Here is a 26,150-nt window from a genome sequence, read left to right as displayed (position 1 = left end):
CGTCCTCTCTATCTAGCATAGAAATACAATACTTGTTGAGAAATGCTGTTATAACTTGTAACCCAAAACAAATGCAGCTTTCCAGGAAACTGCGGTATGTAGCGGTCCGAGTGTCTGCATCAATACATTACTCCGGACTTCCGTGATTGAGTAGCAGTCCGGGTGTCTGTGTTAGTGCTCACCTCCGGATTCACCTTGTGTCCGCAGTTATAGAAATTACAGTCACTAGTTCGGGTATGAGTACTGAAGTTACGTGCAGGGTCGAGACAGGTGCTTCCGACATCAAACTGCTTTCTACCTCCACTTCAAAGTCATATCACTTTCGCTTTTAGGGATCTTGACTGCATCGGATGGCAGATATTAATCTTCATAGAAATCGTCCGAACTTGTGTAGACTGTAAATAGGTGTCTGTCTGTCGACGCGCGTTTCGCCCACAATGCTCAGCGAAAGCTAGGGCCTCATCAGGACTACCTGACACCTGTGTCTCCTACCTCTTATTGGATTTTTTCCTCAAGGAGGTGTGTTTAGTCTTAGCAAATAGACAATTGCAATTGGTTTTAAACAAACAAGCCTCCAGAGAGACTGACCAAATATTAGGAGAGTGAAATTTGATACAAATGTATCCAAACCTGTCGTGATTTCACAGAACTCATGTGCTCCGCTAAACAAATATCGCCATCTTTTATAACACTAGGTTAGACAGAGAAAGAAGAGATAGAGAACTTAGATAGAACTGTCATTTTTAATGGAAGCTATTACTTTTATTTGATAGAGAATCTTTATCGAATTAAAAGATTTTTTCTGATAAGAGGCATTTCAATTTAATTATCCTTAGTTCCAAAACTTAGCCCAAAAACGAAGCATATTCTATTCTTTCATTTAGACCATTAGGAGTCATTGTTTTTAATGTATATGTCCACCTGGCTTCTTTTCTAAGTAGGCATTTGTCTTCATCCCCTCCTCTTCCATTTGTAATCCCTATATCAATTGCTATAAATTTTAAGGATACAGTGCTACTTTTATGTACCTCTTTGAAGTGACGAGCTACACTTGTATCCCTTTCATAGAGAATGTCATCCCTGTGCTCCTGCACTCTGTCCTTGAACATTCTTTTCGTTTTTCCAACATAGAACAGAGGGCAGGAGCACTGTAAGAGATAGACAACCCCTACTGTGTTGCAATTTGCAAAATGTCTTATGTCAAAACTTTTACCTGTGTTTGTACAAAATGTTTTGCTTTTTAGAATATATGGACAGTAGACACAATGTCCACAGGGATAAGTGCCTTTAACCTGTTGATGCTTATTTAGCCAGGTTGTTTCAGTCTGTGATCTGACAAATCTACTTTTAACCAATTTGTCTTTGAGATTTGGTGATTTTTTAGCTGTCATCAGTGGGTATTGTCCTACCTTTTCTGCTATTTTTTCATCTAAAGTTAGAATATGCCATTTCTGTGCCAATATGAATCTAATATTATGCCACTGGCAATTAAAAGTTGTAATAAATCTTAAGTTACTATCAACTTTTTTCTCTTTTTTTCGAATATAGGAGGTCATCCCTATTCAATTTCCTTACTTTATTGAGGGTATGTCTAATCAACTTTCGTGAATATCCCCTTTCTATGAATCTTTGACACATCTGATCAGCATGATGGTTAAATTTTGTCCTAGAAGAACAATTTCTTTTTAATCTCAGTAGTTGACTGTATGGTATACCTTTTTTCAGAGGTTCTGGGTGACTACTGGATGCTTCCAGGATACTGTTCGTTGCTGTACTTTTTCGGTAATTTTCAGTAGAAATTTTATTACCTTTCTTAATTACTATATCTAGGAACGGAAGTTCTTTTGTGCTTAAGGCATACGTTAGTAGTATATTGCGATTGTTTTTATTTAGGTTAGAGACAAATTCATGGAGACAGGTCAGGGGGCCATCCCACAGCATGAGTATGTCATCCACATACCTAATCCACAAGGAAACATGGGAGTCAAATACCTCTCCATATTTTCAAATATGTCCAACTCCCATGCTCCCAAGTGGAGACATGCATATGTCGGAGCACAAACTGCTCCCATGGCTGTCCCCCTGACCTGTCTATAGATGGAATTGTCAAATTGGAAGACATTATTGTTCAAAATAAAGTGTAATAGCTCAACTATGAAGGCTGTATGTCTATCACACTCTGGTCCTCTTGTTTTAAGGAATTGTTTTGATGCTTCTATCCCTATTGTATGCGGTATCGAAGAATAGAGACTTTCAACATCTAAAGACACCAAGATTGTTTCTCTTTTTACTGATATATCATCTAACTTCCTAAGGAGGTCAGGTGTGTCTTTTACATAGGAGGGGAGGGAGAGAAGGAAAGGTCTGAGAAAGATATCTACATATTCACCAATATGCTCACTAATGCCACCAATCCCCGAGACAATTGGTCTCCCAGGGGGACTGGTAGGATTCTTGTGTATTTTTGGAATAGAAAGTGGGCATAACAGGGTGAGTTGGGCTGAGAAATTGGAATTCCTTTACAGATATGAGACCCTCCATCTTAGCATCTTGTAAGATTCTATTAAGTTTTGACTTCATTAGTATCATGGGATTTCTTGAAAGTTTTTCATACTGTAATCTATCGTTTAATTGTCTCTTTACCTCATTAAGATAGTAGGACTCATCTAGAAGGACTATATATATATATATATATATATATATATATATATATATATATATATATATATATAATTTATTTTTTTATTTTTTAGTAGACAACCCAAAGTATTGATCTAGGCCCATTTTGTTATTTCATGCCACCATTTCACCGCCAAATGCGATCAAATAAAAAAAAATTGTTCACTTTTTCACAAACTTTAGGTTTCTCACTGAAATTATTTACAAACCGCTTGTGCAATTATGGCACACATGCTTGTAAAAGCTTCTCCGGGATCCCCTTTGTTCAGAAATAGCAGACATATATGGCTTTGGCGTTGCTTTTTGGTAATTAGAAGACCGCTAAATGCCGCTGCGCACCACACGTGTATTATGCCCAACAGTGAAGGGGTTAATTAGGGAGCTTGTAGGGTTCATTTTAGCTTTAGTGTAGTAGAAAACCCAAAGTATTGATCTAGGCCCATTTTGTTATATTTCATGCCACCATTTCACCGCCAAAAGTGATCAAATAAAAAAATAATTGTTCACTTTTTTACAAATTTTTTCACAAATTTTAGGTTTCTCACTGAAATTATTTACAAACAGCTTGTGCAATTATGGCACAAATGGTTGTAAATGCTTCTCTGGGATTCCATTTGTTCAGAAATAGCAGACATATATGGCTTTGGCGTTGCTTTTTGGTAATTAGGCCGCTAAATTCCACTGCGCATCACATGTGTTATGTCTAGCAGTGAAGGGGTTAATAAGGTAGCTTGTAGGGAGCTTGCAGGGTTTTAGCTTTAGTGTAGAGATCAGCCTTCCACCTGACACATCACACCCCCTGATCCCTCCAAAACGGCTCTCTTCCCTCCCACACCCCACAGTTGTCCCCGCCATCTTAAGTACCGACAGAAAGTCTGCCAGTACTAAAATGTCTGCCAGTTTGCCATAAAACATGGTATTTATTTATATAAATTAAAACATTTCTGTAGTGTAGCTTTCCTCTCCCTCAATATCCAACCCCCCACCCCCTCCCAGATCCCTTAGGCCAAAATTCCCACCCTCCTGCTGGACAGCAGCCTCCTGAGAGAATTACGGCTCATTCCTCTATGGCTATCTCCTCTTCTTGGGCTTTCAAAAATGAAGCTTCTGTGAAACAGATTTGCAAGGCCGCAACATGGTCTTCCATGCATACTTTTTCCAAATTCTACAAATTTGATACTTTTGCCTCGGCCAAGGCCTCTTTTGGGGAAAAAGGTTCTTCAAGCGGTGGTGCCTTCTGTTTAGGTCCTCCTGCCTTGCTCTCCCTCCCTGTTCATTCCGTGTCCTCTAGCTTGGGTATTGGTTCCCACTAGTAATTGGAATGACGTTGTGGACTCTCCATGCCATAGGAAAGAAATGTTATCCTTACCTGATAAATTTATTTATTTCCGGGCATGGAGAGTCCACGACCTCACCCTTGAAGAAGACAGATTTTTTTTGTTAAACCTCAGGCATCTCTATAACTTTGTGTTATAATCTTTTTCCTATTTCCCTTTGGCCGAATAACTGGGGGTTATGGGTACGGGAAGTGACACTTAACAGCTCTGTTGGGTGCTGTTTGCCTCCTCCTGCTGGCCAGGAGGTGAATATCCCACTAGTAATTGGAATGACGTTGTGGACTCTCCATGCCCGGAAAGAAATATATTTATCAGATAAGCATAAATTTTCTTTTCTCTATATTCTTCATCTCTTGTGAACTATATAAAATAGCAAGTTTTAAGGTCTGAGAAAGTGACAAGTGATACTGCTTTCCAAGCTATATATACTAAACATATTAATACAATATGAGGAAAATATTTTCTAGTGGCCTGGTTTGTAATGTGGTGATGGACTTTGAAGCAGAGGTTAAATATTTAAAACATTCTGCTTAAAAGAAAGCTGTCTAGGCAGTGATTCCCTGCAGTTATCTGACACGTTCATAATCTCTAAATGAAGCCAAGAAAATGACTATTTACTAGTAGATGTATAGTTTTATATCTATTTAACACTGGAACTCACATGTGCCCTCTGGTCCTCATAATAGAAATTTTCCATATCACTAATGTTTTTGGATCCCTTTATGCTTTCATCTGTGAGGTTATTAAAACTGCCTTGAATTGAATTTGTTTTATGTTGCATATAAATTGCCATACAGTATTTGTATAAAAAAAATGGTTCCTCTTTCTCGCTCTTTTTTCTCTTTCTCGCTCTTTTTTCTCTTTCTCGCTCTTTTTTCTCTTTCTCGCTCTTTTTTCTCTTTCTCGCTCTTTTTTCTCTTTCTCGCTCTTTTTTCTCTTTTCTCGCTTTTTTCTCTTTTCTCGCTTTCTTCTCTTTCTTGCTCTCTTCTCTCTCTCTCTCCCCGCTCTCTTCTCTCTCTCCCCGCTCTCTTCTCTCTCTCTCCCTGCTCTCTTCTCTCTCTCTCTCTCTCTCTCTCTCCCCGCTCTCTTCTCTCTCTCCCTGCTCTCTTCTCTCTCTCCCCCCGCTCTCTTCTCTCTCTCTCCCTCCGCTCTCTTCTCTCTCTCCCCCCGCTCTCTTCTCTCTCTCTCCCCGCTCTCTTCTCTCTCTCTCCCTGCTCTCTTCTCTCTCTCTCTCTCTCCCCGCTCTCTTCTCTCTCTCTCCCTGCTCTCTTCTCTCTCCCCCGCTCTCTTCTCTCTCTCCCCCCGCTCTCTTCTCTCTCTCCCCCCGCTCTCTTCTCTCTCTCCCCCCGCTCTCTTCTCTCTCTCCCCCCGCTCTCTTCTCTCTCTCCCCCCGCTCTCTTCTCTCTCTCCCCCCGCTCTCTTCTCTCTCTCCCCCCGCTCTCTTCTCTCTCTCTCCCCGCTCTCTTCTCTCTCTCTCCCCGCTCTCTTCTCTCTAGCCGCTCTCTTCTCTCTCTCCCAGCTCTCTTCTCTCTCTCCCCGCTCTCTTCTCTCTCTCCCCCCGCTCTCTTCTCTCTCTCCCCCCGCTCTCTTCTCTCTCTCCCCCCGCTCTCTTCTCTCTCTCCCCCCGCTCTCTTCTCTCTCTCCCCCCCCGCTCTCTTCTCTCTCTCTCTCCCTGCTCTCTTCTCTCTCCCCCCGCTCTCTTCTCTCTCTCCCCCGCTCTCTTCTCTCTCTCCCCCCGCTCTCTTCTCTCTCTCCCCCCGCTCTCTTCTCTCTCTCCCCCCGCTCTCTTCTCTCTCTCCCACCGCTCTCTTCTCTCTCTTTCCCTGCTCTCTTCTCTCTCTCTCACTGCTCTCTTCTCTCTCTCTCTGCTCTCTTCTCTCTCTCCCCGCTCTCTTCTCTCTCTCTCTCCCTGCTCTCTTCTCTCTCCCCCCGCTCTCTTCTCTCTCACCCCCCGCTCTCTTCTCTCTCTCCCCCCTGCTCTCTTCTCTCTCTCCCCCCGCTCTCTTCTCTCTCTCTCCCCGCTCTCTTCTCTCTCTCTCTCCCCGCTCTCTTCTCTCTAGCAGCTCTCTTCTCTCTCTCCCCGCTCTCTTCTCTCTCTCCCCGCTCTCTTCTCTCTCCCCCGCTCTCTTCTCTCTCTCCCCCCGCTCTCTTCTCTCTCTCTCCCCCCGCTCTCTTCTCTCTCTCCCCCCGCTCTCTTCTCTCTCCCCCGCTCTCTTCTCTCTCTCCCCCCCGCTCTCTTCTCTCTCTCCCCCCCGCTCTCTTCTCTCTCTCCCCCCCGCTCTCTTCTCTCTCTCCCCCCCGCTCTCTTCTCTCTCCCCCACTCTCTCTCTCTCTCTCTCTCCCCCCCGCTCTCTTCTCTCTCTCCCCCCCCGCTCTCTTCTCTCTCCCCCCCGCTCTCTTCTCTCTCCCCCCCGCTCTCTTCTCTCTCTCTCCCCCCCGCTCTCTTCTCTCTCCCCCCCCGCTCTCTTCTCTCTCTCTCCCCCCCCGCTCTCTTCTCTCTCTCCCCCCCCGCTCTCTTCTCTCTCTCTCCCCCCCGCTCTCTTCTCTCTCTCCCCGCTCTATCCCCCCCGCTCTCTTCTCTCTCTCCCCGCTCTCTTCTCTCTCCCCCCGCTCTCTCCCCCCGCTCTCTTCTCTCTCTCCCCCTGCTCTCTTCTCTCTCTCCCCCCGCTCTCTTCTCTCTCTCCCCCCGCTCTCTTCTCTCCCCCCCCCCGCTCTCTTCTCTCTCTCTCTCCCCCGCGCTCTCACACACTCTTAAGATATTAGTTATATATGTGTTATGTTTTGGGGGGGTTTTCAGGACCTTACTATCTCTATAACATACTCCATGCAATTAGAAAAAATTAAATTGCAAATGGTGTCCGTTCATCTAAAGAAAATGAAAGTTAAAAAATTAATTAGTGTAATTTTTACCTTTATCTTTTGTTGACAACGTACTCTGCAAAATCATTTCTTTTTTTAAAGAACCTTGTGCTCTGTGAGTCCTGTTACGTGCGTGTACTCCATGAAATTAAAAAAAAAATTATTTTTACTTTAGGAGATAATGGATGAAGATGGACACAGCAAGATCTTGTCTTTTACCATCCCGTCCTTGTCAAAACCATCCGTTTACCATGAGGTAAGTCTTTGCATTAGTAATAAGTTATTTAAGTTGGTACCTCTGCAGGCACCAACATGTTTATTATAGTTTTAAAGTAAAATTGTTGACCCCTACTGGCATTTTTTTTTATCAATATAGCTTAATTCCAGTTAGGATTGAAATGTTGATACACATGGGAAATCCTCTTGTGCTTTGCAAAGAACCTTAATAGGAGTGAGCTTGTTTTTGTTTCTGAATTATTTATTAATTTCAATTAGATTAATTTACTATAAGGCAGTATTTTAACCTCCAGTATAGCGTGTGTCCTCTAACATATACAATATATTTCTCACAACTAGGAGGAGGTCAATAACCCATATCAGAGCTTAAAATCCCTCCTATCACTCTCTTAGTTTTGTTCTTGGCCTCGTAGGAGTTGGTTGAGTATAGAGGTGTTTCCAGCTACTTGCTTATGGATTCAAATTTGGGAGCTCAGACCTATGTGAGACAGAGAGTCCCTGAGGAGTATAATTTACAAAGAAGACAGAAAATAATCTTCACAGCAGCTGAATGATACAGGGACATAGGAATACCCTGTTGTGGCAAAGGTTTTGTACTCATTTAGGTGCAGGTTTTAGATTTTCAGAGTTACTACCGATAAAAGGTAACCATAAATTTATCCTGAATCTTTGGCTCTTGGTCTAAAAAAGATCTTAAATTTATTCAACAAATAATATTAGAAAATTGCCAGATTATGCCCTTTGATACACTTTTCCAAGAATTTGATTTACCAAGATCTAACTTGTTTGCTTATTTTTGCCTATTTCCAGCTAAGGCACTATATCAATGCTCAAGATTCGGATAGAGATATTTCAAGTTGTTGGTCTTATATCAAAATATGCATTAAAAAATTTGTTTCAGGCAAGCATTTATTATCCCTTATGTATGGTATTATACTTGCCAAACAAGGCCAAATTCATTTAAACAAATTTACTAAACTTTTGGTCCTCTCATTTTCCCTTTTTAGAGGTCGATATTATTAGACAAAGTTTTATATCTATGGATAAGTGTGAGGTTTCTATGAACTTGAGGGAATCCCATATGAAACTCATTAATGATACGTATATAACCCCTTATTCTCCAACCCTAATATTTGCATGCCTACATTGTGCTTTAAATAAAGCAGATATAACTCATGTTTTGGTACTGTCCAAAATTTTTTTTAATATCGGCAGAAAATTACCTATTGGTATAGCAAATTATATAAGGATGATGTTGGATTCTTATATTTTTTTCTTATTTAGTCTTTAGATAGTGGACATCAAGCCACTTAAGAATTATAAACACTATTATTTTGGCGGTTTGACATCTCATTCTCAAAAACTGGAAGGTTCACTCCTCCTCATGTTTTGCTGTCTTTCTTAAGGAAATACAATATTAATTTTGTCTCAGAATTGTTTTGTTTTTTTTGTTTTTTTACAAATCTTCCTAAACAAATGGTTACCAATAATAATAACCTATTCTCTTCCAAACCAAAAACAGATTTTAAATCCATTCTTAAGCTCTAGAATTTTTTGTTGACTTAGCTTTACTTGTTTGGTTTCCAGTCCAATGGATAACACATGCTAGAGATTTTAGGTAATTCCTTTATAAGATATAATTTGGGAAGATATTAATGACTTCTTATAGAGGGAAGAAGAAGGTACTAGAAAAGAAGAAGGGATAAAGGAAAAGAGGAGGGTTGAGAGAGAGGAAGAAAAGAGGGAGGGGATAAGAGGAGGTGAGAGATGGGAAGAGATGTGGTGAATTTTGTTTAATTTTTTCCCCCCTTTTTTTCTTTTTGTTGGGGTATTAAGAAAAGATAAAAAAAAAACCTCATTAATGGTCTTGTTAAATAATTAAACCATTGAAATAAGGTCAAGTTGATATCTTGATTAGATATTGATCTGTTATTTATGTTTTACAGGAATGTACATCTTTTATGGTTTAAGGTAATAGAAATTGCATGTAAATAGCTAAGATGCAATATCCTGTATTTGATTTTTTTGCTTTATTATGGATGTTTATCTTCTGTTCTTTTGTATTTTCCCGTGAATATGATTAATAAATTTATAAAAAGAAAAAAAGAAATACCCTGTTATGTGCACAGTATTTCCCTATGGGACTTCAGCCATAACTACCCTCAGCCGTCGCAGGGACTCGTCCTTAGGCTCCCCCTGAGGGACACAGGTATTTCCTAGTACAATCCTCTGCATTACTCGATACCTGCACTAGATGGGCTCTCTACTGAATACTGCTACCAACTGCATTGACATGGATTTGATATGCCTGGTAAGCCAGTGGAAGGGTGCTGCATAAGGTGCCTTTATACAGCACACACAGTGCCCTGAGGCTATTTGTAGGTACTCTGACACAGGTACAGCATAGCCAGGGGACTTAACTTGCTCTCTTAATGACACTTTCCCCCCCCCCCCCCCCTTTCAGGTCTCTACCTGCCATATCCTTATCAGGGACAAAGTCAGGGAATTCTAGGACCCTTTACAGGTAAAGGTGTATGGCCCTTTAAGAAAACAGCCATCTGCTCAGTGTAGTTAGCGGTTCAGTAGAGGAAGCTCTGGTTAGGCAGGGGCACATTATTTAATTAGTTTTATAGGTGTAAAATTCTTGGTGCAAATTTATTTCTCTGGGGAAACTAAAAGTTGTTTTAACTGCTCCCTGCAGCACCGGCTTTTCTCTTGGCAGTAGCCCTGAACCCTCAGGGTTCCTGGGCTTTTCTCCTCAGTACGGAGTCTCTACAATAATTAATTATGCTTCAGCAGTGTTGGGCCAGATTCCAAGTATTTTTTTCAGTGCCTTCCAGACCCAGGACAGGGGTGAGTACCCATACATACCCATATCACCATTATGATATTCAAATCACTAGAAGCTGTTTATTTATGTTCATTGTATGTTCAGCAGCACACACAATGATTTTGCATAGGCAGAACTTTCCGTCTCTGTAGATATGCAAGACATTATATGTAATATGCTATTAGTGTACTCAATTCTATAGTGCATGCTCCTTTAGGTATATATACCTTTCATTCATTTTAATTCCAAAATGCAGCTGTGCAGGATTTATCTGAAAACAGCCATCTGCTGTTTTCAGCGCAGTTAGCAGTTCAGTAGAGGAAGCTCTGGTTAGGCAGGGGCACATTATTTTATTAGATTTATAGGTGTAGAAGTCTTGGTGCACATTTATTTATCTGGGGAAACTAAAAGTTGTTTTAAACTGCTCCCTGCAGCACCGGCTTTTCTCTCGGCGGTAGCCCTGATCTTTCAGTGTTCATGAGTTTTTCTCCTCTGTACAGAGTCTCTCTAAAATAATTATTTATGCTTCAGCAGTGTTGGGCCAGATTCCAAGTATTCTTTTCAGTGCCTTCCAGACCCAGGACAGGGCTGACTACCCATAAAGGAGTTGCCAGGGGGTACTTAGGTGCAGTTCAGTATACATATGGGACTATAGTTTTACCTACACTGAGGAAAAATGTTGGTGTCTGAGGTAGTGTAAACATAGTGTAGAGCAGTGTTTCTCAACAGCTGGGCCGCGGCCCACTACCGGGCCGCGACGGCCCTGCTGATGGGCCGCGACCCGACATAGCCTCCAGACACTCGCTCTGACAGGCCCGCCTTTACACATCTCCGAAATTTTGGACGGGCCTGTCAGAGTGCCACTGCGCATGTCAGTTTGCGCACTGGGTAGAAGCGGCAGGCGGCGTGCAGAGCGTGAAGCATCGGCTCACAGGTAAGTAAGCCCACTAACACCAATGACATAATTACGGCCACTGACACCAATGTATATATTTAGGGCGGCCACTGGACACCAATGTGTATGTGTAAACTGTGTGTATATATATATATATCGATCCCACTGACACCAATGAATTATCATAAAATATTAACCCACTGTAAACCATATATATATATATATATATATATATATATGGATCCCGCTGATACCAATGAATTATCATATAATTAACCCACTGTAATAAATATATATATATATATATATATATATGGATCCCGCTGATACCAATGAATTATCATATAATTAACCCACTGTAATAAATATATATATATATATATTATAATTATATGATAATTCAGTGGTGTCAGTGGGATCCTTATATAATATATATATATAAATGGTTTATAGCCGGTTAATTTTATAATTCATTGGTGTCAGTGGGATATTAATATGGATCTCACTGACGCCAATTAATTATTACATATTTAAACCACTGTAAAAGAGGGAGGAGAGAGAGAGAGGGGGAAAGAGAGAGAGGAGAGAGGGGGAAAGAGAGAGAGGAGAGAGGGGGAAAGAGAGAGAGGAGAGAGAGAGAAAGAGAGGGAGGAGAGAGTGAGAGAAAGAGGGAGGAGAGAGAGAGAGAAAGAGGGAGGAGAGAGAGAGAGGGAAGAGAGAGACACAGCTAAAGAGAGGGAGGAGAGAGAGAGGGAGAGAGAGAAAGAGAGGGAGGAGAGAGAGAGAGAAAGAGGGAGGAGAGAGAGAAAGAGAGGGAGGGTGGAGAGAAAGAGAGGGAGGGTGGAGAGAGAGAAAGAGAGGGAGGAGATAGAGAGAGAAAGAGAAGGGGAGGAGAGAGAAAGAGAAGGGGAGGAGAGAGAAAGAGAAGGGGAGCAGAGAGAAAGAGAAGGGGAGCAGAGAGAAAGAGGAGGGGAGGAGATAGAGAGAGAAAGAGGGGGGAGAGAGAGAAAGATGGGGGAGAGAGAGAAAGAGGGGGGAGAGAGAGAAAAAGAGGGGGGAGAGAGAGAAAGAGAGGGGGGGGGGGAGAAAGAGAGGGGGGAGAGAGAGAAAGAGAGGGGGAGAGAGAGAAAGAGAGGGGGAGGAGAGAGAAAGAGAGGGAAAGAGAGAGAAAGAGAGGGGAGGAGAGAGAAAGAGAGAGGGGAGGAGAGAAAGAGACTGTATATACTGTATAAATACTGTGTGTATGTATATATATATATATATATATATATATATATTATATATATATATATATATATATATATATAAATAAATCAATGTGAATATTTTGAGACATGGAGGATTTTAATTTCAGTTTTTTTTATCTCCCCCCATAATTTTAATGAATTATATATATATATATATATATATATATATATATATATTTTTTTTTTTTTCTTCCAAACCTACTGCAACCCACTCCCGATGCTTACCGGGCCCTGGACCGGTCCGGCTAAAACTTACCGGGCCTTGAGGTCACTTAGGTTGAGAACCACTGGTGTAGAGGGCTCTCTACCAGTTATTTTCTGTACTACTCCTTATATAAGGCATCATTGCAATCTTTATTATAAGTGAAAACGGAACAAAATCACTCTGTCCCCACTGATATTTCTATAGAGGAGTCTGTTTCTGATATTCCTTTGTCTACATATATGCTTATTTTGCAAATATGTTCCAGTATGCAAGGTCACTCAAATATGTGAGCATTGTATACCTCAGATTTTGCATACAAATCAGCCGCAACCATCCACTTCCCAGAGGGAAATTTGCCCTGTCCTTGTCACTTAGGGGGAAATTACTGATTTTACTCCTGAAGCTAAATGTACACAATAATGACAGTTTGTTTAGTGGCTCTCCCCAAACTAAGTAAGTGTAAGTGCAAATTTGGGGATTTTACTTCTGAGGTAAATGGGCAAAAAAAAGTCTTGTGCTGATATCCTAAAGGCTTAGATTTGATAATATCCTCTAGGAAGGTGTGTTTTGCATGGACCTTTAGGCAACTGTACACCACAGCACATTATGTGATCTACAGTATACTTAATTTACTATACTACGTGCAATTATATAGTGCACTGAACATAATGACATATGGTGCCATTATTATTTCCTATAACTATCTGTGCTATTAATACTTATTTAGAAGTCAATAACTCATTGCACTCCAATCATTGCCAGGGGATGTAAACAGAGTTTTTTTGTTTTTTTTTTTAAATGTTAGTCTGCATTTTATATACATTATATATAATGTTGTACATTGTATGCTCTTTCGAATATTATTTGCAGTAATGTACCTCATGAAGGTTATGTACACTATTATGATATACAAATCACTAGAAGCTGTTTGTTTATTGCATGTTCAGCAGCACACTATGCTATTAGTGTACTCAATTCTATAGTATATTCCCCTCTAGGTATATACCTTTCATGCACAGTTGAGATTCTTTAGAGATAACATCTATTGGTATCTCTTTTATACCTGTTATGTGTAATTTATATCTATGCACAAAGGTTAAATTATGCATACACTAAACCTTGATCATGAATATTTTCACTATCAATAGGGCTCCTTTAGAGATAACATCTATTGGTATCTCTTTTATACCATTGTATGAGTGATTTTATATGTATGCACATAGGTTTATCATACAGACACTGATCATTAATCATGAATATTTTCATTAATAATGTACATTATGTATTTACTTTATAAGTATATGTAGTCTCTACTTATTCTGAGAATGGATTTACAAGTATCTACTGTGTGCCTGTTGGTCTATATGTGCTGCTTCTCTAGTCAGTAAGGCCACATGACAGACTAAACTTGTGCATATGCTTAAGAAGGTACATGTATACTACATCGGATGCTTATGTCATTAAACTTTGTATAAACTTATGTATAATTTTCTGCATTTTAAGATTATCAGAAAAAATAGATCGGATATCCGGACTAATTTTCTTTGTCCTTCAAGAGATCAAGAGTTTTGTTCTCCTTGAAGCAGAGTCCTCCTTATTGAGGTCCTATCTAACTGTTGCCAATGAATCCTCCAGAGGCGGTAACCTTTATAAAAGGATTTAGAGGATAGGGGAATAATTTATCCCAGTACCTGTGTATCCTCAGGGTCAAGAGTTTTTTAACCCAATCTGTTAATTTTTCAAAGTGATTTACAGTCCTATCCTGGGTTTAATATCCCTAAACATATTGGTCAGGATTCCTACTTGTATAAGGGGAACGTTCCTCAGTTTTTTTACCCCATAACCCAAAGGGTCAGTTAATGGCTATTATAGACCTCAAGGATTCTTAACTGCATATCCCTATACACAGGGTTCACTTTCAGTTCCTGAGGTTTGTATATCTGCAAGACACTGCCAGTTTGTCACTCTATGTTGGATACAATCTGGTCGTTGATCAGAATCAGGACATTTCAGTTGCTCTGCATTTGAATGATATTCTAGTGCAAGCTTATATTCTGTCACTAGCTCATACTCATACATGCTCCTGTCCTCTTTCAAGACTATGGTTGTAGTATCAATGTATTTAGAGCTTCTTATATCCTGCTAAAAGGGTATCATTAATAGAATCATACTAGACTCAATGCTTATGCATCTAGTTCCTGAGAGAACTTTTGCAATATATAGATTCAGAGGGCATGTGTCTCTCTACAAAGAGCTAATTGGCTATGCTACCTCAGTGGTCAAAGAATTATCTACATTTGGAACAACAGATAGCTTTATATTTCTCTCTTAGACAATCTTTTTCTTGAGGACACAAAGTCTGTCTTTGACCCTTGGGCATCCTTCCTTCATCATTCTTGGTTTATTGTACCGACGGACGCCATTCTCTCAGGCTCGGGCAGTCTGGGTTTCTAGAAGAGTGCAAGGAATTTGGTATCCTCTATAAACAAGGTTACCAATAACATTCTGGAACTTTGAGCGATCTTTGGGCTCATCAACCATGGCCCCTATTGAAGGAGGAAAAGTTTATCTGTTTCCAATCAGACAAGCGATGGCCTACATAAATCATCAAGGGGGTAACTGCAGTCCACTGGCCATGCAGAAAGTGTCTAAAACTCTGTCTTAGGCAGAGAGGAATATTGCTCCCTATTGGCAATTCACATACCAGGTGTGTGAACAACTGGAAGGTTGATTATCTCAGCGGTCAGTCAGTCCATCTAAGAGATTGGTCTTTCTATTAGGACATTTTTGATTGCTCAATGATCATTTAAATCACACGTTTCCTAGATACCTTGGTATGTCCTTGGGACTTTCATATAGTATACCCGTTTCCTTTGCTTTTCTTCCAAGAATCATTACTTTGATCAAACAGGAGTCAACGTCAGTAATATTAATTGCTTCAGCCTGGCCCCACAGGACTTGGTATGCGGGTATGTTATCTTGCTATCCATGGCTTCTTCCTCTGAGACAAGACCTGTTGTCTCAAGGTCCTCCTCGCCATCAGGATCTCAAATCTCTAAATTTAATGTTGTGGAGTTTGTACGCCTAGTTTTAAAACATAGAGGTTCCTCAGATTCGGTCATTGAATCTTTGATGCAGGCCAGAAAGCCTGTACCACAAAAGATTTATCACAAGATTTGGAAGGCATTTTTTGATTGGTGTTTTTCCAGAGAGTTTTCTTGGTATTCTTTTGGGATTCCTAGAATCCTTCAGTTTTCTCAGGATGGCCTTGACAAGGGTTTGTCCGCCAATTTCTAAAACATCACATTTCTGGGCATTAGATGTTCACGATCCCTGGGCATTAGAGATTGTTTCCCAGGGATATCTTCTAGAATTCAAGGACTCCCCTCCAAGGGGAAGGTTCCACATTTCTCGTCTGTCTACAGACCAGTCAAAGAAAGAGGCGTTCTTATGCTGTGTAGAAGATCTATATACGATGGGAGTGATCCAACCAGTTCCAATGGCGGAACAAGGGTTGGGTTTTTACTCAAACCTGTTTGTGGTTCCCAAAAAAGAAGGAACTTTCAGACCAATCCTGGATCTAAAAATTCTAAACAGATTCCTCAGAGTCCCATCATTCAAGATGGAGACCATTCGGACAATCTTACCTATGATCCAGGAAGGTCAATATATGACTACCGTGGATCTAAAGGATGCGTACCTGCATATTCCTATCCACAAAGATCATCATCAGTTCCTCAGGTTCGCTTTTCTAGACAATCATTACCAGTTCGTGGCTCTTCCATTCGGGTTAGCCACTGCTCCCAGAATTTTCACAAAGGTGCTAGGGTCCCTTCTGGCGGTTCTAAGACCGCGGGGCATAGCAGTGGCGCCTTATTTAGACGACATCTTAATTCAGGCGCCGTCTTTTCACAGAGCCAAGGCTCACACGCAGATTGTATTGGCCTTTCTGAGGTCTCACGGGTGGAAGGTGAACATCAAAAAGTGTTCTCTGTCCCCACTCACAAGGGTTCCCTTCCTAGGAACACTAATAGATTCGGTAGAAATGAAAATATTTCTGACGGAGGTCAGAAAGTTGAAACTTTTAACTACTTGCCGAGTTCTTCATTCCATTCCTCGGCCATCTGTAGCTCAGTGCATGGAGGCAATCGGATTAATGGTAGCGGCTTTGGACATAGTCCCTTTCGCTCGGATACATCTCAGACCACTGCAACTATGCATGCTCAATCAGTGGAATGGGGATTATGCAGATTTGTCTCCTCAAATACAGTTGGACCAGGAGACCAGAGTTTCTCTTCTCTGGTGGTTGTCTTAGGATCACCTGTCTCAGGGAATATGTTTCCGCAGACCAGAGTGGATCATTGTAACGACCGACGCCAGTCTGTTAGGCTGGGGTGCAGTCTGGGACTCCCTGAAAGCTCAAGGCTTATGGTCTCGGGAAGAATCTCTTCTCCCGATAAACATTCTGGAGCTGAGGGCGATATTCAACGTGCTTCAGGCATGGCCTCAACTAGCGGTGGCCAAATTCATCAGATTTCAGTCAGACAACATCACGACTGTAGCTTACATCAATCATCAAGGGGGAACAAAGAGTTCCCTAGCGATGAAGGAAGTAACCAAAATAATCAGGTGGGCGGAGGATCACTCCTGCCATCTCTCAGCAATTCACATCCCAGGAGTAGACAACTGGGAGGCAGATTTCCTGAGTCGTCAGACTTTTCATCCGGGGGAGTGGGAACTCCACCCGGAGGCATTTGCCCAGCTGACTCAGCTTTGGGGCACTCCAGAGTTGGATCTGATGGTGTCCCGTCAGAACACCAAACTTTCTCTCTACGGGGCCAGGTCCCGGGACCCCAAGGCGGTATTGATAGATGCTCTAGCAGCGCCTTGGTCCTTCAATCTGGCTTATGTTTTCCCACCGTTTCCCCTTCTCCCTCGTCTGGTCACCAGAATCAAGCAGGAGAAGGCTTCGGGGATTCTGATAGCGCCTGCGTGGCCACGCAGGACTTGGTATGCAGACCTAGTGGACATGTCATCTGTCCCACCATGGACACTGCCAATGAGGCAGGATCTTCTAATTCAGGGTCCATTCAAGCATCCAAATCTAATTTCTCTACGTCTGACTGCTTGGAAATTGAACGCTTAATTCTATCAAAGCGTGGTTTCTCTGAGTCAGTTATAGATACCCTGATTCAGGCGAGAAAGCCTGTCACCAGGAAAATCTACCATAAGATATGGCGGAAATATCTTTGTTGGTGTGAATCCAAGGGTTACTCATGGAGTAAGATTAGGATTCCCAGGATATTGTCTTTTCTCCAAGAAGGTTTGGAGAAAGGATTGTCAGCTAGTTCCTTAAAAGGACAGATATCTGCTTTGTCTATCCTTTTACACAAGCGTCTGGCAGAGGTTCCAGACGTTCAAGCGTTTGCACAGGCCTTAGTCAGAATCAAGCCTGTCTATAAACCTGTGGCTCCGCCATGGAGTCTAAATCTAGTTCTTTCAGTTCTTCAAGGGGTTCCGTTGGAACCTTTACATTCCATAGATATTAAGTTGTTATCTTGGAAAGTTTTGTTTTTGGTAGCTATCTCTTCTGCTCGAAGAGTCTCAGAATTATCTGCCTTACAGTGCGATTCACCTTACCTGGTGTTCCACGCAGATAAGGTAGTTTTGCGTATCAAACCTGGTTTCCTTCCTAAAGTGGTTTCTAATAAGAATATTAACCAGGAAATAGTTGTTCCTTCTCTGTGTCCTAATCCTTCTTCGAAAAAGGAACGTCTGTTGCACAATCTTGATGTAGTTTGTGCTCTAAAGTTCTATTTGCAAGCAACTAAGGATTTCAGACAAACATCTTCCGTGTTTGTTATCTATTCTGGTAAGAGGAGAGGTCAGAAAGTGACTGCTACCTCTCTTTCCTTTTGGCTGAAAAGCATCATCCTTTTGGCTTATGAGACTGCTGGCCAGCAGCCTCCTAAAACTATTACTGCTCATTCTACCAGAACAGTGGCTTCCACATGGGCTTTTAAAAAAAGCTTTTGCCAAATTTTACAAATTCGATACTTTTGCTTCTTCGGAGGCTATTTTTGGGAGAAAGGTTTTGCAAGCAGTGGTGCCTTCCGTTTAAGGTACCTGTCTTGTTCCCTCCCTTCATCCGTGTCCTAAAGCTTTGGTATTGGTATCCCATAAGTAAAGGATGAATCCGTGGACTGGATACACCTTGCAAGAGAAAACAGAATTTATGCTTGCCTGATAAATTGCTTTCTCTTGCGGTGTATCCAGTCCACGGCCCGGCCTGGCATTTAAGTCAGGTAAAATTTTTTTTGTTTAAACTACAGTCACCACTGCACCCTATGGTTTCTCCTTTTTCTCCCTAACCTTTGGTCGAATGACTGGGGGGTGGAGCTAGAGGGGGAGCTATATGGACAGCTCTGCTGTGTGCTCTCTTTGCCACTTCCTTGTAGGCAGGGCCGCCACTAGAAATTTTGGGGCCCCTGACTTAACCATTGATCAGGGCCCCCTCTCCTTTGACATGTGCAATTTTTGACCAAGTGACTAAAACGTATATGCACTTTATTCTTCAGTGTCTATTTAAACTTGGAAATGTTGTAAAGGTAGTAACATACAAACACACAGACACACTCATACACTGAAACACACACACACACACACTCACTCACACATAAGGATTCACATATAGACACTCTAGCAGACACGCAAAGAAACGCACAAACAGACACAGACACCCAAACAGACACTCAGCACTTGATTACACTGACCTGACAAGTTATGAGGTAGACTACAGTTTTTTTAAAAAAAAGAGATTTAGAAAACAAAATATGGAGTTCTGATTATCTTTTTGTAAAGGAAGATGCCAACTAAATGATGACAACAGCATGCAGTGGCTGAAAGGAAGGGCCCTGAACTGCCTAAAAAATCATTTAAAGGTTAAATGGTGGATTGGTGACTTCCGTAAAGGTCTCATTAGTCTCAAAGTCTTTAGAAAGTTGTGAATAATCAGTAGTAAGGTCAAAATGTCCTAAAAAGGAACAGACAATGACACACACACACAAACTCAAACTTGCACATACACCTAAGGAAACACCGACAGAGACAGCCTCAGAAAACACACAAAGACATACACACACACACACACAGAAAACACACAAAGACACACACACACAGAGACAACCACATAAAACACAGAAATACATACATACACACACCCTCACTGAGACATCCACAGAAAACACACAGGCATACACACACCCTCACAGAGACACCCACAGAAAACACACACCCTCACAGAGACATCCACAGAAAACACAGACATACATGCATACACACACACACCCTCACAGAGACATCCACAGAAAACACAGACATACACACCCACCCTCACAGAGGCATCCAGAGAAAATACACAAAGGCAAACATACACACACCCTCGCAGAGGCACCCATAGAAAAAGACATATGCACACACCCTCACAGACATCCACAGAAAATGCACAAAGACATACACACCCACCCTCACAGAGAGACCACTGAAAAAAAAAATACATACACACTCATAGAGACACAAACCAAAGCACAAAGACATAAACACAGACACCCACAGAAACACTCACAGGAGGAAACATTTATGCACCTTGCATCCCCTAAATCAACAGTGTGTGACATTCATGATAAAAAAATTGCAGAAATTAAGAGATCACTTTTTAAAGAATCATATTTGTAAATGTGTAAACAAAAAGAATTCTGTGAATTCAAAATTGTACATTAATGATCTGGGTAGATGGCTAGATCAAGAAAAGTACTTTTAAAAGGTTGACATATATTTGTTTTTCCCCATTTTCCCAACCAAGAGCACCACTTTAAATATAGTGTACAAATGTTCCCATCTGTCAGCTGTACTTATGGATTTTGAAAATGCTGTACTCTATATGGTCTTGGTGGAACCATAAGCTGTGGTACTCATACCATTAGATCTGGTTAAATGCAGGATTTAGGCTTGTTGGTATGTATTTCAAAATTAAGTCAGCTGTAGTGTAAACTGAACAGTTTTAAGTTAACCTGTCTCATTTTAAACACTGAGCAATCTTAGTCTGAGAATATAACATTTTATGCAGATGTAAAAGTCTTAGATAAAATGACTCCTTGCATCTGGAAATTCCTTGCATAAAGGGGCAGTAAACTGGAATGTAATTAAAATATATATTAATTTAAAAAAAACCTCATATCTGCCAAAAGGGCACCTACCATTTGTCAAATAATCATAAATACACTGCTGCTAAAAAAAATTTTTTATGGCCCCCGGCCCCACCATACAACTACTACCACACTGAAGGTACAATCCGAAATTGCACAAAGAAATAAAAAACATTTGCTAAGTAAGTCCTACCTCCTCTGCAAATGAAAGTGATCTGCCGTCTCAGGCATACATTGTACAAACAAAGTGCCAAGTCTGTCTCACACTGTGCATAGTGGTTTAGTGCACACTCAGAAATCCTCCTCTGCTAATACTTTACTCCTTGTAATAACATTTCCCATGCTCAATTAGCACTCTGCTGTAGTACCCACTGGTGGCTGCCAAAATGTAAAAAAAAAAAAAAATGTTTTTTTTTTTTGTTTTTTTTTTAGTTCTTGCCTCATGGGGCCCCCCTGGCCCATTGGGCCCCTGACAGGAGTCACCCCTGTCACCCCCTGATGGCGGCCCTGCTTGTAGGGAATGAGAATATCCCACAAGTAAAGGATGAATCCGTGGACTGGATACACCGCAAGAGAAAGCAATTTATCAGGCAAGCATAAATTCTGTTATTTTTCAAAGGGAGTTGGCTAAAATTCCTGAGGTTCAGACTTTTGTCCAGGCGTTAGAATTAGACCAATTGTGAAACCTATTTCTCAACCCTGGAATCTGAATCTACTTTTCTCTGTTTTACAAGGATCTTCTTTTGAACCAATGCATTCCATTGATATATACTATTATCTTGGAAAGTACTCTTACTATTGGCAATCTCTTTAGCAATGAGAGTTTCTGAGTTGTCAACCTTGTCTTGTGATTCTCCTTTTCTAATTATTCACAAGGAGAAAAGCTATACTTTGTACTAAATATGATTTTCTTCCTACGGTAGTTTATAAGGAAAATAGCAATCAAGAAATGGTTGTCCCTTCATTGTGTTCAGATCCTTCTAACTCTAAGTAGCGGCTATTAAATAATCTTGCTATAACAAACGCTTTGAAATACTCCAAGCTACTAAAAATTTCAGACAAACTTCTAGTTTTTTTTTTCTTTACTCTGGGACTGGTAAGGGACAGAAAGCTGCTAAGGTAGTGTTGGTCTCTTGGCTCAAAAAAAAAAAGATTCAGAAGGCTTAGTTAAAGGTGGAAAAGTCGCCTCCTAAGAATATTACAGATTTGTCTACAAGTGCACTTGCATGATTGTGGGCTTTTAAAAACTATGCATCTTTGGAGCAGATTTTGCAAAGTTGCAACATGTCTTATCTGCATATTTTTTTTCAGAATGTATCGCTTTGCTGCCAAAAACTGCTTGTGAAAAAGCAAAACCTTCAGGCCGCAGTTTCGGCTAAATATAAACTTTCAGAAAATTGTCCCACCCTTTCTGTAACATAGACCATCTGCTTGGGTATTAATCGCATGTGTTATGAATGACTGTGGACCATCATTTTATGAAAGAAAACAAAATTTATGTTTACCTGACTAATTCTTTGCTTTCTGAATTATGATGGTCCACAGGGCCCGTCAGTTTAAATTTTTGGGTGACGGTTCTAATGACACCTCTACAGACTCTGCTTTGTCTTTACAACCTATATGTTTCCTTTTAAACTAAGAGGGATTTTAAGCTCTGATATGGATTCTTGACCACCTCCTAGTGGTGGGAAATATATCCCATATGTTATGGAGGACTTTGGACAATCATCATTCCGAAAGATAATAATTTATCAGGTAAGCATAATTTTTTTATATATAACAACCTTATAACCTTTCCAGAATATTTTTTTTCCCTGAAAGTGAGAAATTAGGAAAAGTAGTAGAATATAGCCTTTAGACATGCCTTCAATCTGTAGTAATTGGCAAACATTCTTGCCCTGTTGTTCACATAGTGAAGAAAGAAATCTGAAGAAAACTGAGACTTAAACTCACATATCAAAGTGATCATTTATTTTACACTTATCCACCCTCTCTAATTGGTGAAATAGTTGCACTCTGCCAATGCGATGAATCCTTGGAATATTTTGGGGAGTTCAAAATGTCCTGGAAATAAAATAACATGCTCTTTTATTAATGCATTTTGGCTTTTATTACACATTTTTATAGTCTGTAGTGCATAGATTGCTTGTAAGTTGTGCATTCCTGTTATATTGTTGAATCTTTTCTTTCCAGCCTTCAAGCATTGGATCTATGGTACTTACTGAAAGTGCACTCTCCCAACACGGTTTGGCCCGAGTTGTGTACAGTGGACCTCATCCACAGAGAGAGATGTTAACTGCCCAAAACAGGTAAAGCAACAATTCACGGTTTTATCTTTGTAAATCTAAGCTCCCATATTTATAAAAATTATATTACTATTCTATATCCCTACTGAGTGGCAAAAACAACAGCTAAAAGGGACATACAACTTATTTTATTTTTTTCCCCATGATTCAGGCGGAGCGGGCAATTTTAAACAACTTTCCAAATTACTTCTATTATTAAATTTGCTTCATTCTCTTGGAATTTTATGTTAAAGGAGCAGCAATGCGCTACTGGGAGCTAGATGAACACTTTGGATGCATATATGTGCAGCCACCAATAAGCAGCTAGCTCACAGTAGCACGTTGGTGCAACTCGTATCCTTTTAAACAATGGACACCAAGAGAACGAAGCAAATCAGATAGAATTAAATTTGAAAGTTGTTTTAAATATGAATGCTTTATCTAAATTATACAAGTTTCATTTTGACTTTACTGTCCCTTTAAGCTTTCAATCAGATTTTAAGCCTCAAATATTCTGAAGTTAAACTCTCTAATCAATTGTTGTATTATTGAATTATATTGTGGTGGAGGGCTTTAAAGTGCCATTATAGTCAAAAATGACATGGTGTATTTTGTAAGTGGGTGGCATTTTAAGATTAGTAACCCTGCACCTCTGTGTTTTAACCACCATAAAATGGTTAAACACGTAGATGAAGTACAGTATAAGACCCACAGAGCACTGCTGGTCCCAAGTGGAAACTGGCGCTGACCTCACACAGCTAAGAGATGCAACTAGCTTTACTGATTAGATCAGCAACAGTTTCCACTCAAGATCAGCAGTTCTCTGCATTGTCCTGAGCGGTACCTTTATTATGTGTTTAACCCTTGCAAATAGGTCACTAGTCTAAAAATGACATATTCTAACAAATTACAGCAGGCAAGCGTCAACATTTCCATGCTGTTGAGGGTAATGGTAAGTTTGGCAGGGAAAATCAAGAGAACCCAAGCTGGGTCTTTTCAATTCCAGAAATAGTTTACGTTTTTTAACCAATTTTAAATTTAAAAAGACATGTTCTTGAGATAAGCATAGTGGATTTTTTAAAACGGAGGACTTTAGTGATGTCTTGATTTTAGCCATTATTATTGCAATGCATCTATTTCCACTGCTTGTATTGCACACACATTTAGTATTTGGCTTGAGAAAGTATTAAATTCTCTAGTTTAATGTTAAAGGAAATTAGTATTGATAAGATTATAGTCATGTGGGGGTATGAAATAAAAATATATATTTTTCAGGACTGTACTTTTAGGCAGTGGTTGTAAATGAATGTATGTATGATGGCCTTTTTTAGGTTAATTATTGAAATAGCTATTTTACTAATTGAAACAGTCATCCATAATGTAAATTGCAGTATTGGCCTTTGTGATAGAGATTAAATAGAGAGGCATGTTCTTAAAAACAAGAAGCAGTGGTTTCAATGAACGGAAGCCGGTTATTTGAAATACCAACATAAACCTTAAATGAACTCTAAATACTTTTCATGTACCTCCTTCTAATCATATGTGCTGCCAATATGCAACCTAGGTTTAAACTGCACATGTGCAGCAACTCTCCTTCAGATACCTGCCAACTGGTAGGGTCTGGAATGTAGTGAAAGATAGATGGTGACATGGCAGCACCCATAACTAGATTTAGGCAGGGAATAACCTCAATGCTATCCTTTATAAACTGTTTTAAGTGTTTACTGTCCCTTTTTAAGGATACATTTCCAGTACAGTTAATAAGTCACTATGAAAACATTAAGGGGAAACAAATTTTACAATATAGTGTATAGTATTATTTAAAGGGACAGTCTACTCCAGATTTTTTATTGTTTAAAAAGATAGATAATCCCTTTATTACCCATTCCCAGTTTTGCATAACACAGTTATATTAATATACTTTTTACCTCTGTGATTACCTTGTATTTAAGCCTTAGCAGACTGCCCCATTTTTTTCAGTTATTTTGACAGACTTGCATTTTAGCCAATCGGTGCCCCCTTATAAGTAACTCCACAGGCATGAGGTAATGAACAAACATACCCAATGTACGTTCATATCAAAGCTGCAAATGCTTATAAGGAAAACAGTTATACTGCACCTCTCCGTCTGTAGCCAACGCTGCAGGAAAGCTCTCCGTAAGTGAGATGGAGCAGAGATCCGTGTCTAGCGAGGACTGTCTATGACAGCGCGGGTGATGCCCCGAAAGGCTCCTCCTGTGTGACGTAAGAGAGGGAAGCGGCCTTTTTGAAAAACTCACAGCAATGAAGGGGGTTCTCGTGTTGAACGCTGTAGCTGGCAGAGTATGGAGTGACAGTGCGATTCCAATCCTCAGGGCTGGCTCAGCCACAAATTCCGGATACAAAATAAACACAACGAGGAGATGAAGGAATCTTGAATCATGTAGATTTATTCTCTCTGATCTCTGATGAAGCGCACTGAGCATGCGTGAAACGTGTCAGATCAGTAGCTCCTAAGCCTTGCACACTGGTTTTGTGCTTTACACCGATAAACTTGAATAAATCTACTTGATTCAAGATTCCTTCATCTCCTTGTTGTGTTTCTTTTGTATTATATATATATATATATATATATATATATATATATATATATATATACACACACACACACACACACACACACATACACACACATAGTTGTAGGCAAAAGTTTAGGCACCCCTGACAATTTCCATGATTTTCATTTATAAATAATTGGGTGTTTGGATCAGCAATTTCATTTTGATCTATCAAATAGCTGAAGGACATAGTAATGTTTCAGTAGTGAAATGAGGTTTATTGGATTAACAGAAAATGTGCAATATGCATCAAAACGAAATGACAGGTGCATAAATTTGTGCACCCTTGTCATTTTGTTGATTTGAATACCTGTAACTACCTAGCACTGATTAATTGGAACACACAATTGGTTTGGTGAGCCCATTAAGTCTTGAACTTCATAGACATCTGCATCCAATCGTGAGAAAAGGTATTTAAGGTGGCCAATTGCAAGTTGTTCTCTTTGTCTCTCCTCTGAAGAGTGGCAACATGGGGGCCTCAAAACAAAACAACTCTCAAATGACCTGAAAGCAAAGATTGTTCAACATTATGGTTTAGGGAAAGGCTACAAATAGCTATTGCAGAGATTTAAGCCGTCAGTGTCCACTGTGAGGAACATAGTAAAATATCAGAAAGGATGGTGAGAACGGCCAAAAACAGCCCACAGACTACCTCCAAAGACCTACATCTTCATCTTGCTGCAAATGGTGTCACTGTGCATCGTTCAACAATTCAGCGTATGGGAGAGTGATGCGGAAGAAGCCTTTTCTGCACACAAGCCACAAACAGTCGCTT

The 26,150-nt window shown here is 40.4% G+C and overlaps 1 protein-coding gene across 3 annotated transcripts in view; it reads left to right on the top strand.

The window, feature by feature from the left end:
- HYCC1 (hyccin PI4KA lipid kinase complex subunit 1) overlaps nucleotides 1-26,150 on the top strand; it is a 436,523-nt gene that overhangs the window by 219,935 nt on the left and 190,438 nt on the right. For all 3 annotated transcript variants that reach the window (XM_053714139.1, XM_053714141.1, XM_053714140.1), the window contains exons 5-6: nucleotides 7,051-7,131; nucleotides 22,687-22,802. In XM_053714139.1, coding sequence (XP_053570114.1) covers nucleotides 7,051-7,131; nucleotides 22,687-22,802 — 197 coding nt within the window. The remainder of the gene's footprint in view (nucleotides 1-7,050; nucleotides 7,132-22,686; nucleotides 22,803-26,150) is intronic.

The sequence above is a fragment of the Bombina bombina genome, chromosome 5 (assembly GCF_027579735.1).
Source record: "Bombina bombina isolate aBomBom1 chromosome 5, aBomBom1.pri, whole genome shotgun sequence".
Classification (NCBI taxonomy): Eukaryota; Metazoa; Chordata; class Amphibia; order Anura; family Bombinatoridae; genus Bombina; species Bombina bombina.
This window is presented reverse-complemented; position numbering and strand designations above follow the sequence as displayed.